General features: G+C 38.3%; 1 protein-coding gene across 1 annotated transcript in view; it reads left to right on the top strand.

Moving 5' to 3' along the window:
- Positions 1 to 18,742, top strand: part of LOC127619690 (U3 small nucleolar RNA-associated protein 18 homolog) — a 59,172-nt gene that overhangs the window by 16,938 nt on the left and 23,492 nt on the right. The window contains exon 8 of the mRNA XM_052092639.1: positions 7,415 to 7,505. Within this exon, the coding sequence (XP_051948599.1) occupies positions 7,415 to 7,505 (91 nt within the window). The remainder of the gene's footprint in view (positions 1 to 7,414; positions 7,506 to 18,742) is intronic.

Genomic DNA, 18,742 nt, shown 5'->3' with positions numbered 1-18,742 from the left:
TACCTCTTAGTGTTGTCATGGTACCAAAATTTCAGTAGTCTGTACCAATACCAGTGAAATTTCACGGTACTCGATACCATTTTCGGTACCAAAGCAAAACACAAAAACAGGTTACTAAACAACACTTTTAATAACAAAGTCTACAAAACATTAGCAGCAGAACTAAGAACAAAAATATGCCATTGAGCAACACTTTAATTTAAATATATTATTTTTACAAAACTGAACAATGTATGCTTAAGTATTTTTGAACACTTGTATAAGATTTGCTTCAACTTTTGCAACTTTTAATTTAAATATTTACCAAGTACTAAAAAACAAAACCTAAATAAACAAGCATACAATAGAATTAATAAAAAACATTTTCCAAACTAATGTGCAAAGTGCTCTCTTATTAATAAAGCTGCATTTTGCCATTTTTCTTCATAAGAAATGCATATATATATATATATATATATATACATACATACAGTGAGGAAAATAAGTATTTGAACACCCTGCTATTTTGCAAGTTCTCCCACTTGGAAAACATGGAGGGGTCTGAAATTGTCATCGTAGGTGCATGTCCACTGTGAGACATAATCTAAAAAAAAAAATCAATCCAGAAATCACAATGTATGATTTTTTTAACTATTTATTTGTATGATACAGCTGCAAATATGTATTTGAACACCTGTCTATCAGCTAGAATTCTGACCCTCAAAGACCTGTTAGTCTGCCTTTAAAATGTCCACCTCCACTCAATTTATTATCCTAAATTAGATGCACCTGTTTGAGGTCGTTAGCTGCATAAAGACACCTGTCCACCCCATGCAATCAGTAAGAATCCAACTACTAACATGGCCAAGACCAAAGAGCTGTCCAAAGACACTAGAGACAAAATTGTACACCTCCACAAGGCTGGAAAGGGCTACGGGGAAATTGCCAAGCAGCTTGGTGAAAAAAGGTCCACTGTTGGAGCAATCATTAGAAAATGGAAGAAGCTAAACATGACTGTCAATCTCCCTTGGACTGGGGCTCCATGCAAGATCTCACCTCGTGGGGACTCAATGATCCTAAGAAAGGTGAGAAATCAGCCCAGAACTACACTGGAGGAGCTGGTCAATGACCTGAAAAGAGCTGGGACCACCGTTTCCAAGGTTACTGTTGGTAATACACTAAGACGTCAAGGTTTGAAATCATGCATGGCACAGAAGGTTCCCCTGCTTAAACCAGCACATGTCAAGGCCCGTCTTAAGTTTGCCAATGACCATTTGGATGATCCAGAGGAGTCATGGGAGAAAGTCATGTGGTCAGATGAGACCAAAATAGAACTTTTTGGTCATAATTCCACTAACCGTGTTTGGAAGAAGAATGATGAGTACCATCCCAAGAACACCATCCCTACTGTGAAGCATGGGGGTGGTAGCATCATGCTTTGGGGGTGTTTTTCTGCACATGGGACAGGGCGACTGCACTGTATTAAGGAGAGGATGACCGGGGCCATGTATTGCGAGATTTTGGGGAACAACCTCCTTCCCTCAGAGCACTGAAGATGGGTCGAGGCTGGGTCTTCCAACATGACAATGACCCGAAGCACACAGCCAGGATAACCAAGGAGTGGCTCTGTAAGAAGCATATCAAGGTTCTGGCATGGCCTAGCCAGTCTCCAGACCTAAACCCAATAGAGAATCTTTGGAGGGAGCTCAAACTCCGTGTTTCTCAGCGACATCCCAGAAACCTGACTGATCTAGAGAAGATCTGTGTGGAGGAGTGGGCCAAAATCCCTCCTGCAGTGTGTGCAAACCTGGTGAAAAACTACAGGAAACGTTTGACCTCTGTAATTGCAAACAAAGGCTACTGTACCAAATATTAACATTGATTTTCTCAGGTGTTCAAATACTTATTTGCAGCTGTATCATACAAATAAATAGTTAAAAAATCATACATTGTGATTTCTGGATTTTTTTGTCTCTCACACTGGACATGCACCTACGATGACAATTTCAGACCCCTCCATGATTTCTAAGTGGGAGAACTTGCAAAATAGCAGGGTGTTCAAATACTTATTTTTCTCACTGTATATGTATGCGTGTGTGTGTGTGTATGTGTGTATATATATATGTGTGTGTGTGTGTGTGTGTGTGTGTGTGTGTGTGTGTGTGTGTGTGTGTGTGTGTAATTAAATAAGTTCTAATCTAGCTGCATTAAGCGTGCGCGCTCGAGGGCTGAGCGTCCCCGAGGCAGAGTCTCTCTCAGCCGGGTGCAGTTTCAATCTCTCCCCCTTAGATTGGGAAATTCACGCAACTTATAGAAGAGGCACCGACCTCACAGAGAAATTTCTGGATTTATAGTTATTAACATGAGCTGCTTCTGTATTTGAACATTAATAAAGCTATAACGCATTAACTTTTACTGCATTTAAGATGTAACGCCTGGATGTTTCCTTTTAAGAGCTCCGCCTCCGCTTATTCCACAACGGTACATGCTTCTGAATGTACTTTTTTTTTTACAATTCCCTAATACGTCTACATAAAATAAACTGAAAGTTTAGAGTGCATCTGGACTCATATGGCCGTAGCGAAGTTCATATGCCAGTCGCATTCTAGAGTGCAATTCTTCCTCCATCAGGCGTGAACTGCTGCTCTCACGCGTCATTGTTACAGTTTATTGTGATTTCATGTTACGTTAAATGAGATCAAACGACTATTCAACAACGAACATATTTCTCGTCAATTTTGTATTTGACGATGTTGACTAAACGTTTGCAAATGATAATGCTTTTAAATTCACCTGCTTTAGTTGCTTGAATAAATCCGGGTGTCTGTCTTTCATGTGCTTTATTAAGTTTGTGTCCTTTCGTCAGAAAATTGCAAAAGCAGCGTTTACAAATAGGTTTTTGCTGATCTATGATGTTTCCCTAACCTATGAATTTCCAAACCTGGCTTTTTCCACTTTTCGACAAGATTCAGTTGAGATTCTGCAGCAGCTTTGCTTGTCGCCATTTTTTTTTCTTGTTGTGAGGTTTGAAAATTCCTGACTCTGCATGGATACCGGGTAGACCCAGTACTCGGTACCCTGGTACCTCCAGAAATTCTGGTATCGTAAATAATTTTTTGTTTGAGTACTGACTTGGTACCGGAGTACCGGTATTTTTGACAACACTAGTACCTCTGTGAGACTGCATCACGAGGGGCCGGTCACCCACGATCGCAAGTTTCTGGAGAGCACAAAGGTCTCCAGATAGGGGGTGTGGAACCAGTGGATGCTCTGTATGCGAGCATTGATGCCTTGAACTTGACATGAGCAACCATTGGCAGACAATGCAGTTCAATAAAGGGAGGTGTGACGTGTGCTCTCTTGGGCTCGTTGAAGACCAAACATGTCTTTGCTTTCTTGATCAAATGTAGAGGTTTGACTGTACATGCAGGAAGTTCTGCCAGAAGAGCATTGCAGTAGTTCAATCTCAATATAACAATCTTGGTGAGTTGTGTGTTATCAGCATAGCAATGATAGGAAAATCTATGTGCCTTAATAACAGATCCCAGTGATGTACCGTATTTTCACACTGGGTCAAAATCGTGTTGAGATAAAATAAACACAGATAAGTCACATCTGTATATAAGTCGCACTGACAGAGGATGTATTTGGCAGGCATTAGGACTCGGATTAGTCACACGACTTCCCTTCAGAAATTCCGAATCGCTCTGTGAAGAAATTACCTCAGCATCTTCACTTCATAACACACAGTATTTGGCCTTGTTTTAAACAGGAGAATTTGCTTTAAGCATGTGTAACATTTCCTCATATTCTGTGACAAATAAGCCACATGTTGAAACTATGCTGTGCACAAACAGCTTTTAGTTTGAGTAAAACAATATCCCTGTTGTATTCTATTTATTCATTAATGTTAGCGACCATCTATCTGTGGATATTTCTGATATTTGGAACCCTGTTTGTTATGCATTAATGATCTGCTTCACTGATTGTATGTTTTTACTGCGAAATGTGATTAAACGTCATTTTATGGGCATGTTTGGGGTTGTGTTTGACAGCCGTCTAGAGTTTGTTCCAACAATAATGTAACAATGACCGAATATTTAAACTGCTTTCATAAAGTACTTTTTAGAGCAAAATACTCCGAATATGCAACATTTTAATGCTATCTCTATCACTGATATATCCATCTGTTTTGGTGTGTTTGACCGGCCGACATCAGTTATGAATTATGTATATACAGTGCATCTGGAAAGTATTCACAGCGCTTCACTTTTTCCACATTTTGTTATGTTACAGCCTTATTCCCAAAAATAGGTGTGCCAAACTTGTAGCATCATACACAAAGACTTGAGGCTGTAATTGGTGCCAAAGGTGCTTCAACAAAGTATCGAGCAAAGGCTGTGTATACTTATGTACATGTGATTTTATTTTTTATTTTTTTCTTCATTTTTAATACATTTGCAAAGATTTCAAACAAACTTCTTTCACATTGTCATTATGGGGTATTGCTTGTAGAATTGAGGAAAATAATGAATTTAATCCATTTTGGAATAAGGCTGTAACATAACAAAATGTGGAAAAAGTCAATAAATCAATAAAGCGCATGAGGGTTTGTTTAAAAAAAATGCACGCAAGTTCATCCCTTTTCCTTACGCGGCTGTAATCTATCACGAGCATCAATAATGCCCTTTGATTAATGGCATTAAGATGCCATTATAGTAATACATTGATACATGATTAATCATTTACACTACAATACCCAAGGAAAGAGCTGCAGGTGAGCCGAATGACATACACTCCCATCCATTTTAAAGCAGGCACTCAGTGCTAATTCGGACAGACATGAAACACTAACTAAAGCGTTTGGGGTGTTCATGTGTGATTTCCACATATGATTAAAATACTTGAGCAGCATTAACATCCCTTTTTGAAGGTTATTCCTTTTATAGTTGTTGTGGCAAAAAATTATCAACCAACCATTATCACTGCGTAAGAGACACTCTGACTCAAACAGTCTTTTAAAATTATTTATTCTTGCAAGAAGGACCCGGTCATTACACAGGAGTTAATCTGTGCCGTGAGTGGGACCTAGAGGGGAGGGCTGACTTGTATTTTATACTCTTTTATCCCAAGGTTTCTCAACAAAAGCAGATCCTCCCCCTCTGCATCCCTCAGACACAGAGGCATTCCGCTGCAATGATTATCACTGATCAATGAGTATCAATATTTCTACAACATAGTGTACATCTTCCGAATATTGAATATGTTGATATGAGTTTGAAGTGCACTTTATGTTGATGTATGTAGCGTATTAGTGCAGGTATTAAGTTAAAATGTTGATTTGGTAATTAGAGAATTTTTTTTTTTTTAGTTAAGGACCCTGACAAAAATTAACCATGGTTTTACTATAGTAATATTGTAGTAACCATGACTGTGGTCATCATGGTTTTCTGATTTTCTAAACCCATGGTTTAACCATGGGTTTATAATGGTAATACTGTAGTTTCTATATGGTAACCATCCACACACAACTCACCACGTGCCCCACCGAGAGTGAGAACCACATTATATCGACCACGAAGTGGTTACCTCATGTGACTCTACCCTGCTTAGCAATCGGGTCAATTTGGTTGCTTTGGAGACCTGGCTGGAGTCACTCAGCATGCCCTGGAATTAGGGCTGGGCGATATGGCCAAAATTATCACGATAATCTTTTTCATATTGTTCGATATCGATATTTATCATGATATACATTTACACTGAGTTGTACATTACAACCCCAAAGTTGATGGAAGAAAAGAAGAAAAAATACATTCTAAATTGTCAAAATGGTCTCTACAAAACTGCACAGGGGGTCCAGAGACGGCCAAAGCAGTGGGCTCTGTGGGATCTTTTACCTATTTTACCATTTATCAATTGAAAATGAATGTTAAAAGAACATGTTTGTTCTGAAGCATAGTGACAGCAGTCCAGTATTTTTGGAATATTTTTAGATTAAAATGAAATATTTATGTATTTCTTTAGATTCAGGGGTGTCCCGAGAGAAAATGTAGAAATTTGTATATTTTCATTAAAGTGAGAGACTAGGCTACCAACTAGTAATTTTAGTCTTTCCTTATCCATTCCAGACATCTAATTTTCACAAAATTAGAACAGAATTCGATTTGTTTATTATTAAATGCTCGTGACATGCTGATTAATAAAGAAATATTTAGAAGGGAAAAACGTTATGGTCTAAAAGGTGCTTTGAAACCACATTAACTCATGTGGTGCTTCATGTCTACACACATGCAGGAAAGAGGCAACGCGAGCGGGACAGGGCAGAAATTATGCATGTTTGCTAGAGAACAATATTCAAGATTACAGGGCAGAAAGATCAGAGCTGTTGTCCACATCACTGTTGTTCTGTCGCGCTCTTCACTAGAGACGATGAGAGGGCGCAACCGTTGTCATGAAATCTTGCGGTTGGATGGAATCAATCCGGTGTCTGACGTAGCCTAATTGTTAGCAAGTTCATCCAGTCTGACCCTACGTTACCACTGGCACGTTGTGAGTGAAGCTGAGGGCGTTTTCAATTCATTCCTATGAAAGCAGAGTGTCATGATAGCAAGGTGGATCATAGGATTGGCAGTGGTGCGGAGCAAGCTCTCTCCTAGCGCTGTGAGCGCCTTTTTGACCGGATTTCGTTTTAGCGACACGCAGTTAATGTCGAAAATTCCTCAAGCTTATTATGGATTTTCTTTATCGTGATGTATATCGATATCGTTTTATCTCCCAGCCCTACCTGGAATCATTTGAAAGCTAGATCGGCTATGCATTGGCCACTTTAAAAATTCAATCAACAACCGATGAATATAATCAAGTCTATGCCTCACAAATTTGTCTTCTTTAATACACCAATGCACCCGGAAATACGTCATGATACCGAAAAGTCGGTTGCAACTTCCATTTCATACCGACTTAAAGCCTTATGAAGCACCAAATGCGAGATGAAATTTAATTTTCTTGGGCAGATGCAAAAAATTTTTTTATGCCATAAAAAACCCTGTCCATGTTTCTTAAATGTTCTTAGTCTCACATGAAAACTTGCCCATTGATGAATAAGCTCACACTGCGCACATGGATATTTACATATCATGATGTACACAATATCACATTGACACTTTATATCATATCACCCAGCCTTATCTCATCCTATATCCTCCCACCTTTTCACAGTTTCATATTGTAAAAAACAATTAAAATCATTTGTATCTTTGATAATTGTTCTGCCCTATTCAAACATCATTTTTTTTTTTTTTTTTTTTTTTTCAATCAATATGAATATAAATACTAGTATGTTTTCTGTCTTTGTTATTTTAGGTATGTTAAAGGTTTTGGCAGGTTTGACAGTGTATTGATGTGCAGGAACTAATCTGAGCACTTCACGTTTCAGACAAGAGAAGTGATAAGGAGTGTGAAGATCAGTGGTAATGTGTGTGCTGCAGCATTCGCTGCCGACAGCAGTAAGATCTTCACAAACTCTGGTAAGTCAAAACGGTCACTTTTACCTGTGCTGTAATGCATTATCCTCACACAGTTTTCCTCACACAGTTTTCATGTAATTTGATCACATGCCATTATAGGCGCATGAAGGGAAGATGTTTTCTTGATGTTTTTCTGTCTTTTGCACGGTAGTTGATCACACTTGTGCTCATTTCATTCAGCTTTTTGTTATTTTTTTTTTTTCCCCAAAATATTTGAGAAAAAACGCATACTTCCTGTCACAATGACACAATCCAATTCACATTTTTGTTATATACAAATACGCACATATATATATATATATATATATGCTAAATAAAAAAAAAAAATTATAATTAAAAAAAAAAAAAAGGACAAATAAACTTAACCCCCCAGCTCAAGATGGCTAATTCACATACATCTCAGGCTGTTTATATACTATAAAATCCAACAACAGGCAAAAATTCAAATGGGTAGTGTCTGTAACTCCATAAAGTTAGAAATAAAGGGTTGCCATTTGTGGAAAAACTTGTCAGTACATCCCCTCAACGTATACTTTATTTTCTCGAGTTTTAAAAAAACATTGTGTCCCTAAGCCACTGGGAGATGGATGGATATCTTGCAGACTTCCAATGCAACAGTAAGGAACGTTTTGCTATTAAGGATGTGAAAGCTATAATGTCCTTCTGTATAGTACTGAATGGAAGTGAGGCATCAGGGATCCCGAATATAGCAATCAGTGGACAAGTTTTTAAATCTACTCTGAGAATAGAGGACATAATAATAAAGAAACCAGTCCAAAAACCATACAGATCAGGGCAAAGAAAAAACATATGACTAAGATGACAGGGAGAGCCATGACACTTATCACATTTGTCTTCCACTTCTGGATATATTACAGAAACTCTCGCCTTAGACCAATGGACCCTATGCAAGACTTTGAATTGGATGAGTCCGAGACGAGCACAAGAAGTGGTAGACTGTATATCTAGACTGTATATCTATCCTATCTATTGCACGTTCCCAAAACTCTTCACTTATTTGTACTCCTAATTCCATTTCCCAAGCATTTTTAATATTGGTACTCGACTGACTGCTTAAGGCCAGAATAACGTAATATATCTTTGAAATCATTCCTCTCTGATGAGGATTATATGAGAGGAAGATCTCCCACGGCTGTTCTGGAGGTGCAGAGGGGAAATTAGGGAAACATCTAGATACAAAATTTCGAATTTGAAAATAGCGAAACAGATGTGTAGCAGGCAGGTCATAAGTAGATGACAGGTTGGCAAAACTATCAAAGACACCATCGACATACAAATTTTTGAATTGTTTAATGCCCTTGTCATACCACACTGAAAATGATGAGTCCAAACACGATGGAGGAAATAAGTGGTTATTGCATAATGGACCCAAAAAGGATGCATCTATAAATTTAAAGCACCGTCTAAATTGATACCAGATCTTAAGTGTGTTAAGGACAACTTGATTATTAGTATATAAAGAAAGTTTAGTAGGTAACGAAGAATAAAGAAGGTATAGAGGATTCCCTACAAGATGATAATTCCAATTTACACCAAGAGCCAGGAGACTCAACCCAGTAACAGAGTTTATGGATGTTCGCAGCCCAGTAATAAGATTGAAAATTGGGTAATGCAAGTCCCCCACTAAGTCTACATCCCTGCAATAAAGTTTTACGAACCCTCAGTGACTTCCCCCAAATAAAATGACTAATTATTTTATCCAAAGAATCAAAGAATTGTTTTGGCAGAAAAAGAGGAATTGACTGAAATAAGAAAAGACATTTCGGTAATATATTCATTTTGACAACATTGATCCTACCAATTAGAGAAAGGGGGAGGCTACCCCAACTTTGAATATTGGATTTAACCTTTGAGATAAGGGGAGTGAAATTGGCCGATGCAAGACCAGACAAAGAACGCGTCACGTTTATACCAAGGTATTTAAACCCTGACTGGCTAAACTGGAAAGGTAGAACTGATTGTTGGAGATGAAGTGCTGCAGTATTGACGGGAAAACAGTCGCTTTTCTCCAAATTTAATTTATAACCCGAGATGGAACTGAAGATCTCCAGAACACACAAAACTGCAGGCATAGAAGCGATAGGATCGTTTACATAAAGTAACAAGTCATCCGCATATAGCGACAATTTGTATTCAACACCATGTCGAACTATTCCTTTAAATAAATGGGAAGATCTTAATACAATAGACAAAGGCTCGATAGCAACCGCAAAGAGCAAAGGCGATAGGGGACAGCCTTGGCGACATCCACGTCCAAGAGCAAAATAATCAGAATAAGTGTCATTAGTATGAACATTGGCTTTAGGTGATGAATAAAGGAGACGAATCCAAGAAATAAATGTATCCCCAAATCCAAATTTCCTCAAAACTGCAAACAAGTACTCCCATTCAACCCTGTCAAATGCTTTTTCAGCATCTAAAGAAATTACAATCTCAGGACGTTCAGTCGAATGCTTTGAATAAATTATATTAAAAAGTGTACGGGTATTAAAAAACAACTGACGTCCCTTTATAAAACCACTCTGCTCTTCAGATATAATGTAAGGGAGCACGTTCTCTAAACGAGATGCAATTACTTTGGCCAACACTTTTGCATCTGCATTAAGCAGAGAAAGTGGTCTATATGAACCACAGGAAGTCGGATCTTTACCCTCCTTAAGAAGGAGGGCTATAGTGGCTTGTGTCAGAGTTGATGGCAAAGAACCACGTTCTAAAGATTCATTGAACACAGATAAAAGCAATGGTGCCAATTTTCCAATAAACATTTAAAAAAATTCAATTGGAAACCCGTCCGGACCAGGGGCTTTATTAGATTGCATGGTTTTAATTGAATTTAAAATTTCTTCAAGAGAGAGTGGTGAGTCCAGTTGTTCGACAGTGTTAGAATCAATAACAGGGTTACACATGTTCTGAAGAAATTCCTCTAATTTAGTATTGTCTGTAGGAAATTCAGATTTATAAAATGAAGAATAAAATGATTTAAAAGTAGCATTAATTTCCATGGGATCTGTAGTTATAACATTATTAGTGTTTTTAATACTGGGTATCAGCCGAGAAGTGGCCTGTCGCCGTAGCTGATGTGCAAGTAAACGATTTGGCTTGTCGCCGTGTTCATAATATGAACCACGAGTACGCAGTAACAAGCGCTCTGCTTCTTTAGTCGAAATAAGATCAAATTCTGCTTTTAAGTCAAGACGCTGTTTAAGTAGTTCCAGAGAAGGCCCCAGCGAACATCTTAGATCGAGGTTACTGATCTCAGATGTGAGTTCATTAAGCCTAGCATTGCGCCTTTTATTAGAGAGAGCAGAATAAGAAATAATCTGCCCTCTAAGATATGCTTTAAGTGTCTCCCATAACAATGAATAAGACGTGGAGTCATTCTGATTGAAAGAAAATCATCAATAGAAGTTGAAATGAACTCGCAAAATTCTTTGTTCGCCAAAAGAAGAGAATTAAATCTCCAAAGTGGAGGGTTATGTTTATAAAATAGAAAGTTGAATATCTAATTGTAAAGGTGCATGGTCAGAAATTACAATACCCAAATAGTCAGAAGAAACTACACAAGAATTAAGAATACTATCTATAAAAAAATAATCAATCCTAGAATAGGAATGATGCACCTGGGAGAAAAAAGAAAAAATTTTAAGAGAGGGGTTACGGGATCTCCAAGGATCAACGAGACCGTTCTGCCACATGAAATCGGAAAATGTTTTAGACATAGTGGATTGAGTCAGGTTAAGGGGATTAGAACGATCCAAATTTGGGTCAAAAACACAATTTAAATCCCCTCCAAAAATCAACAGGTGAGTATTTAAAAAGGGGAGGTTGCTCAATAATCTGTTTGCAAATGCCACATCATCAAAATTTGGAGCATATACATTTACCAACAAAACCTGTTTTTGCATTAGGGTACCCGCAACTATAAGGTATCTGCCATTCACATCAGCAATAACATTAGAAGAGGAAAAACCTGACTTTTTGCTAATTAAAATAGCAACTCCTCTTGCCTTTGAATTAAAGTTTGAGTGGAAGACCTGTCTCACCCAAGGGCAGTGAAGCCTATGTTGATCTTTAATACGAAGGTGAGTCTCCTGTAAAAATACTATATCAGAGTTTAAACGTTTCAAATGTGTAAAAACCTTAGATCTCTTGACAGGGTTCCCCATACCTCTGACGTTCCAACTAATAAATCTTAGGGGCATGCCTAACCCAGCAGCGCTGGGATCCATATTACTATTAACCATTTAAATAAAGTAAACAACAGATATACAGATAGCCATCCAGAGCCGAAGAAGAACCCACCCACCCACCCAAACAAACCCCTGAACACACACACACACAACACACACCCAATGTCTCCCTATAACAAAACAACAAAGGAGACAGCAGTGTTTCCGACAATACCCAAAAGTTGTCCACAATGAGAAAACAACTCGGAGATTAATCAGAACTAACAAAGAAAATAAAAAAAAGAGGTAATAGAAAAGACTCCTACTGATTTTAAGTCTGATAAACAGTCTGCGCACAATAACAAATACAATATAAAATATTTTAAAGCTTTGTGTTACAAACTATTATGTCAACTGAAGGGGAGCATTACAGCAAGACATTGGTAAGCGCCCCAGTAGCATAAATCAAATGATTGCAAAGAGCAGATGGATGAAAAGCAAGTAATACAGTAATATAGCACGTAAGGCTGAGAGCAAAAAAAAAAAAAGAAAATACTCTAACATAAATATAAACAACGTTAAACTAGACAGAGAATCAAACAGAAAAACACGTTATTACAATGGTAGATTGACGAGGTAGTTCACTAAATCTAATTAGAAGCCTGAGTGCAAAAAAATAAAAATAAAAAGATAAAGCGGAAAATACGGCACTGTCATAGGTGTTACAGCTCACCCAGATGTCAAAAAGTTGACATAATCCCCTGCTTCCTCCGCCGAAACGAAGTCCTTCTGAACACCATTGTATGTAATGCGAAGCCGCGCTGGGTGAAGTATTCCATAGCGAGCGCCCTCAATGCCCCGAAGTTGACGCCTGACCTCTTTGAATGCGGCCCGAGCCCGGGCTATCTTGGCAGTGTGGTTCGGAAAGACCGAAATGGACAAGTCCCCCAATTTAATCCGTTGGAGCTCTCTCGCACGGCGTAAAATGTCAACACAATCACTATGATAGTGAAGTCTACACACAATAGCTCGAGGTCGTTCACCAGGCTTGGGCTTAGGCTGAAGGGTCCGGTGGGACCGGTCCAAAACCGGCTCCTTCTCCAGACCAAACGCTCCCTTTAGTAAGGCGGCCACAGCAACAGTGGTACAGGTGTCAGGCCCCTCTGGAACTCCCACTATCCTAATGTTGTTACGCCTTGACCTAGACTCCAAATCCTCACATTTATTCTCCAACTTATCTACGGTAGCAGTGAGACACTCAATGGTATTTTTCATCTGAGCTATGTCATCGGTACAACCTGAGAGAGCATGCTCCATTTCCCCTACAGTACCTTTGAGTGACAGTATAGTAGCACCGGTAGCAGCTTTATCTTTAACCAGCTGTGTTTTCACGGCTTGCAGATCAAGCTTGATCGTTGACAGGACATCCCCGAGCGTCTCCTGGAGTTCCTTTTTAAAAATATCGGCGATGTCTTTCCTCAGCGAAGCCAACAACTCGAGCTTAAGAGGCGATGTCAGGGTCAGGCCGAGGCAATTCGGCCTCAGCGGGAGGAGGCGATTCACTTGGGGTGTGGTCGTAGCGCGTGCACTAGGCCTCAATTGTGTCTGAATAGTATTCAGAGTTTTCACATTTTTTCCAGACATTTTAACGTAATTAAAGGTTAAATATGAAAACAAAAACAGATTAAAGTCAGTCAAGCTCAAATGTATGACTGAAAAGCGCAAGTAAATTACAATTTTAATCAAAAACAGCAGGAGCCTCCAAAATTCACGTCCTACTCCATTAGCAGCTCCGAGAATCCCCCCCAGCTTTTTGTTATTAACAATTTTATCGATTCCAAAGATAAACACAACATAAGAAACTAAATCAATTATTCACATTTCACAACATTGGAACTCTAGGGGGTCGGGGGTATGCTCCCTCGTGAGAAAAATGTGTACATTTTAAAGTTAAATACTTCCATTTTAAAGTCCAATACTTCCATCAAAACTAAGAGGCTAGTGTTGTGCTCTTGTAAACAGTTTTGTGCACTTAAAGCTGCAGTAGGCAACTTTGAAATAAAATTGTGAGAAACAGTGCCCCCAATTCTTCTCCATATACATTATGCTCTTCACCCCCAGCCAGGGTTACTTGACAGCTGTTCACAAACAGAGCCAAGGCCTGCTTTTCATTGAGTCTGTGGTGCGAACTAATTTCTCACAGGGCTTAATTTAGCTTAGACACCATGTTTATATAGAAATGTTTTTTTCAATTAATAAATACTGCCTACTGTAGCTTTAACGATTTCATGCTCTAACCCAGGGGTGCCCAATACGTCGATCGCGATCTACCAGTCGATCGCAAAGGCAATGCTGGTAGATCGCACACAATTTAAATGTGCTTTCGTTAAATTTTTATAAAAATATAATGTCTTTCCTTTTAGTTTTCTGACTTTAACTTGACGAGTATTTTGACCAGGCGAGATTTGTTTCAGTTGCCATGACAACTAGGTTTGCGGCCTCCAAGGGCTTCTGAGATCAGAGCACGAAATTGCAAAGCTAGCAGTGTTTGAGACTAGCTACCAGCAGCTACTGCCCTGATTATGCAAAACTGTCTGATTTACATTCAGTGCAAGTCATCAGAATAAGGTAAATGCCCCGTCTATTGTAATCTATTGTGCTGTAGGTGTTTTTGGTTTAGTGTTAAAACTGGATGATATCAACATTGAACATTATTTTTTTAAATTAATTTGAAGATGAATTCCATGTGTATATATACATGCAGTAGTCCCAACAAGCATTTTATTTTTTAAATAAAACAGTTTTTTTGAGTTGGTAGATCTTATGGAGTTGGTCATTTAAAAGTAGATCATCATGCAAAAAAGTGTGGGCACCCCTGCTATAACCATTCTAAAAAGCAGGGTACAAACTAGTGATGTCAGTTTCAGCTTTTAACGTTACCTCAGACTGCTAACGATAGCTAGCTAGTGAAGCCATAAAGTGTAACGTTGTGCCAATTAACCTAGTAATGCTAACTTTAATTTGAGTTAATCATCGCGATTTTGTAATTATTATTTTTTTTGTAACCCAGCCAACCTGTATATCTATATTTTATAATAATAATTATATTATGCAATAATCAAATATGTCTGCCTATAAGGCTCTCTGATTAACTCACAAGCCCTTATTTCTCATGAAGGAAGACTTTGAGATTCTGTTTCATGGATGTTATCATCTCCACAGAAATAGAGCAGGGCATCACCTGTCTCACTGCCTGTTATTAACACTGTGTGAATAAACCCACAATGACCATGGATATTTGACATTACATGGCTGTTGAAAAGTGAAACTGGAGTGCTTTGCATTCACAAAATTAATGCGTTTATACCTTGTTTATATTTTTGCGGGAGTTTGCCGCAAGTCTCTGTAGACGGCGTGCACATCAGAGCCCTTGAGAAGTGGTTCATCTTCAAATGACGTCCGTGGTGTGGTTTCCTGAGATGCTCTGAGTTCAACTGAATGAGAAGAGTGTTTTTCCTGCAGGCTACAGACATCATGCAGGGAAAGATGAGGCTGAATCCAGCTTCTTAATCAACTGCTTTTTATTTAGTAAAAGGGACTCGATGCTTTGAAACTACACAACTTTATCTCTGCCGATTGAAATGTTAATATTTATTAGTTGTTAATAACAGCAGCTAATAACAGACATTTTTGTGGTTGCATAATGCCAAATGTACGCGTTACTTACCTCAAAAATGTGTCCTCCTCCTCAACCAAATAACGTTAGATGGATCCAGGAATACTCCAGTGCAGATATCTGCGAGCATGTGAGTTTACAACAGCGGGGGTAGGAGCTGACTGGCGCATGAGAGTGCAAAACACAACCTTTTATTTTATATTATTATGAGGCTGAGAAGTGCAAAAATATTTTAGATGAGAAGTGAAAAAAAAAATGTGGTTCATTACGAGACTGTGGCGGGGCAAATTAGACTAGCGGGCCGCCATAGTCTAGTCAATTAATGGGAAACACTGATATAATTGAGATCTGGGAATCCCAAAATGGAGATCTGGGAATCCCAAAATGTTGAATATTAACCCCCATCACAATCCAATCTGACCAACAGAAAGGTGACTTATTAATACATAGTTTAGGGTTCAGCCATATGCTTTTAAATAAATATCTGAGTTAAACACTCTGGACGCTTTTGTCCATATCACTTAACTTCTTCAATTAGTTTGATAGAAGGACTTTGCAGTGGCAAGAACTTCCTTTTCAATACAATACTAGGGAGTGGCTTTCTCAGGTGAAATGACAAATGAGCCAAATGTCTGAGACCGAATGCATAAAATTAAAAACAAATCTTGAGTAGGCCTAACCCACCTTTGTCAATCAGCCTATGTAACTTATTTAACTTTAACCTGGGACTCTTACCATTCCAAATGAAGGATTTTGCTATGCTATCAAATTGCTTGAAATAAGAGAGGGGGACATCTACAGGGAGAGCTTGTAACAGGTTGTTGAATTTTGAAATGCAGTTCATTTGAATTATATTAATTCCCAATCATAGATAATTGTAATGAAGCCCAACTTCCCACATCTTTCTAAAATCGTTTTATTAAGGGATCAAAATGAACTCAACTACTTTGCTGGGAATGAAATGCCCAAATACTTAATGCCCTGTTTGGGCCAATGGAAGGTGCCCGGCTGGAAGGTAGTTACTGGACCGTAAGTTGTCAAAGCCAAAGCTTTGGAGTTAGACCAGTTGACTTTGTATCCTGAACTTGGAAAAGGAATTAATAATTCTGTGGAGGCAAGGCATAGATCTAGTTGGGTCAGAGACAAATAATAAAATACAATCTGGGTTATGCGCCACAACTCCCGCCATCACCCCTGTAAAAATCATCCTCCTTATCTCTGCTGCAAATGCTTCCAGGGCAAGACAGAACAATAATGGGGAAAGAGGGCAACCCATAAAAATTTGTTTTGTTCCGCTGCTACAGGGTTCCTCCAAGGTTATCTCAGAATCAAGATAAGAAGATTTTTTTGCTCAGTCGTCAATTTAGGGAGTTCTAATGGTTCCACAAAGTTTCTAATATCGTCATCAGTAGACGAAGACGTTTCACCACCAGTGGATTTTTACTGAACATTGATTTCAGCCGTTAATATTTGTTCGAAATTAGGATTTTGCAAAAGTGATACATTAAAGCACCAACTATATTTCCTTTTTTCCATATGTGGCAACACCTCTAAACTCACCAGTGTGTGATCGGAGGTTTCATCTTGAGCACTTAAGTGTCTTTTAATGTCTCCACATACGGTCGCCAATGGTCACCGTCGCTCGTGTTGCCAGAAGTCACCAGCTCTCATTGAAAATGAATGAGATGTGGTCGTTTTGTCTTTGGCAGTGTGAACGCAGCTTAAGGCTTCACTAAAGGGCTGCGCATAAAATCGGTTTTAGGATATAATCAAATGAAGAAGTTAGTCGGAAAATTATAGTCAAGCTGTCAACTTTGTATTTTCACAAGCAGGCTGAATGTAATGAACATAAATCCCTAAGAGATGAGACCATGCTACTAAATTGGATGTGATATGTAAAACACATTAAGTAGATGTTAGGCCTAATCTTTGAGTTAAGAATATAATTATGAAATTAGATAACCCAAACAAGACCAACACTGACTGATACAAAACGCACAAAGATAATACAGTACAGTCCAGAAATGAGAAATGCGACAGGTCTGTTTTGAGGATGACATTAAGTAGACTTTTTAATGTCACTTCACCCTGTAGCTGAATTGCTCTGAAAATTATAATAGCCATATTGATTTTGCTTATTTTCATGGCAAACACAATTAACATGACAAATTTATGTTTAAGATTTGAAACATAACAATAAAATGTCTACTTATATTTTGGATGCAGAGCAGCTAACATTTACAGCTATATGTAAAACCAAGGTTAAACAAAGTTTTGTTTACATTTCATTCAGTGCTTCTGAAGGTTAAATAAAGAATGCACTTTTGTGCATTATGTAAATTAGGGCTGGGTATCAAGTTCGATACACAGACCGAATTGCCTCTAAATAATCGAGTATCGAAAAATGTCTTGTCGTTCGGTACCAAATTTCGATACCAAAGGGGTTAATCTCGTCAACGTCAGTGATAAGCATGTAGCATGCTAGATGTGCCCAAATCTAAAAGTGCTGGTGATTTAGCTGCGTTTAGGCATCAAGGAAAAACTAGTTTTTAGAAAATGGTTTGCGTTCCAGGGCTGAGAAAGAATGTTATATTTAATATTGCTAACACTGTTCTACATGACAGAGAAATACAAAACCGTAATAACGAGCCTTTCAAATACAATTTGAATCAAACACAGCAAGAGACTGTCTGAACATTTTGTTAATTTATAGAGAGAAATGCACATTCAGGTTGAGCAAGCAGACGATGATCTCTGGATCAATGATGGTCAGAGTGAACGCCAATAGCTGATGCCTTTGAACATGTCATGATGATATTTGGCTAATTTTCCCATTAATCTATTACATTATTATTATCAAATTAATATTCAAAATAATTTGGCCATAGACACAAAGACATGCGTTTGAAGAAAGTATATTGGCACATATGTCGTGCTGATACGGAGGCGTGCAGTCTTGTGGAACACGAGGATCTCATTTTTTTTTGCCTTCCTATTTTTCTTTTCTTATGAGAGCTGCAAATGACCTCAGACATCTCAGTTCAGGAGGTGGTTTGAGTTCAGTTCACAGAGCAGGTTATTGAGAACGCAACTCTGCAGCCTGTAAAATAAAACTATATAAAATAAAATGATGTATAAAATACAAAAACACATTCACCTCGAACCAAGATTTATATTTCAGTGATTATAATTATTATTTTTACATGTGTGTATATATAATTGTTTTTATGTCTTCATTTGTGTAAGTAATTTTCCGCCTGCATGTTTAGACGAATTCTTGACTGACGGTAAATGGAAAGGTGTGTGTGTGTGTGTGTGTCTGTGTGTGTCTGTGTGTGTCTGTGTGTGTGTGTGTGTGTGTGTGTTTTTAT

This window comes from Xyrauchen texanus, chromosome 26, assembly GCF_025860055.1.
Source record: "Xyrauchen texanus isolate HMW12.3.18 chromosome 26, RBS_HiC_50CHRs, whole genome shotgun sequence".
NCBI classification, from domain to species: Eukaryota; Metazoa; Chordata; class Actinopteri; order Cypriniformes; family Catostomidae; genus Xyrauchen; species Xyrauchen texanus.
The sequence above is the reverse complement of the archived record's forward strand: the minus strand, read 5'-3'. Positions and strand labels throughout refer to the sequence as shown.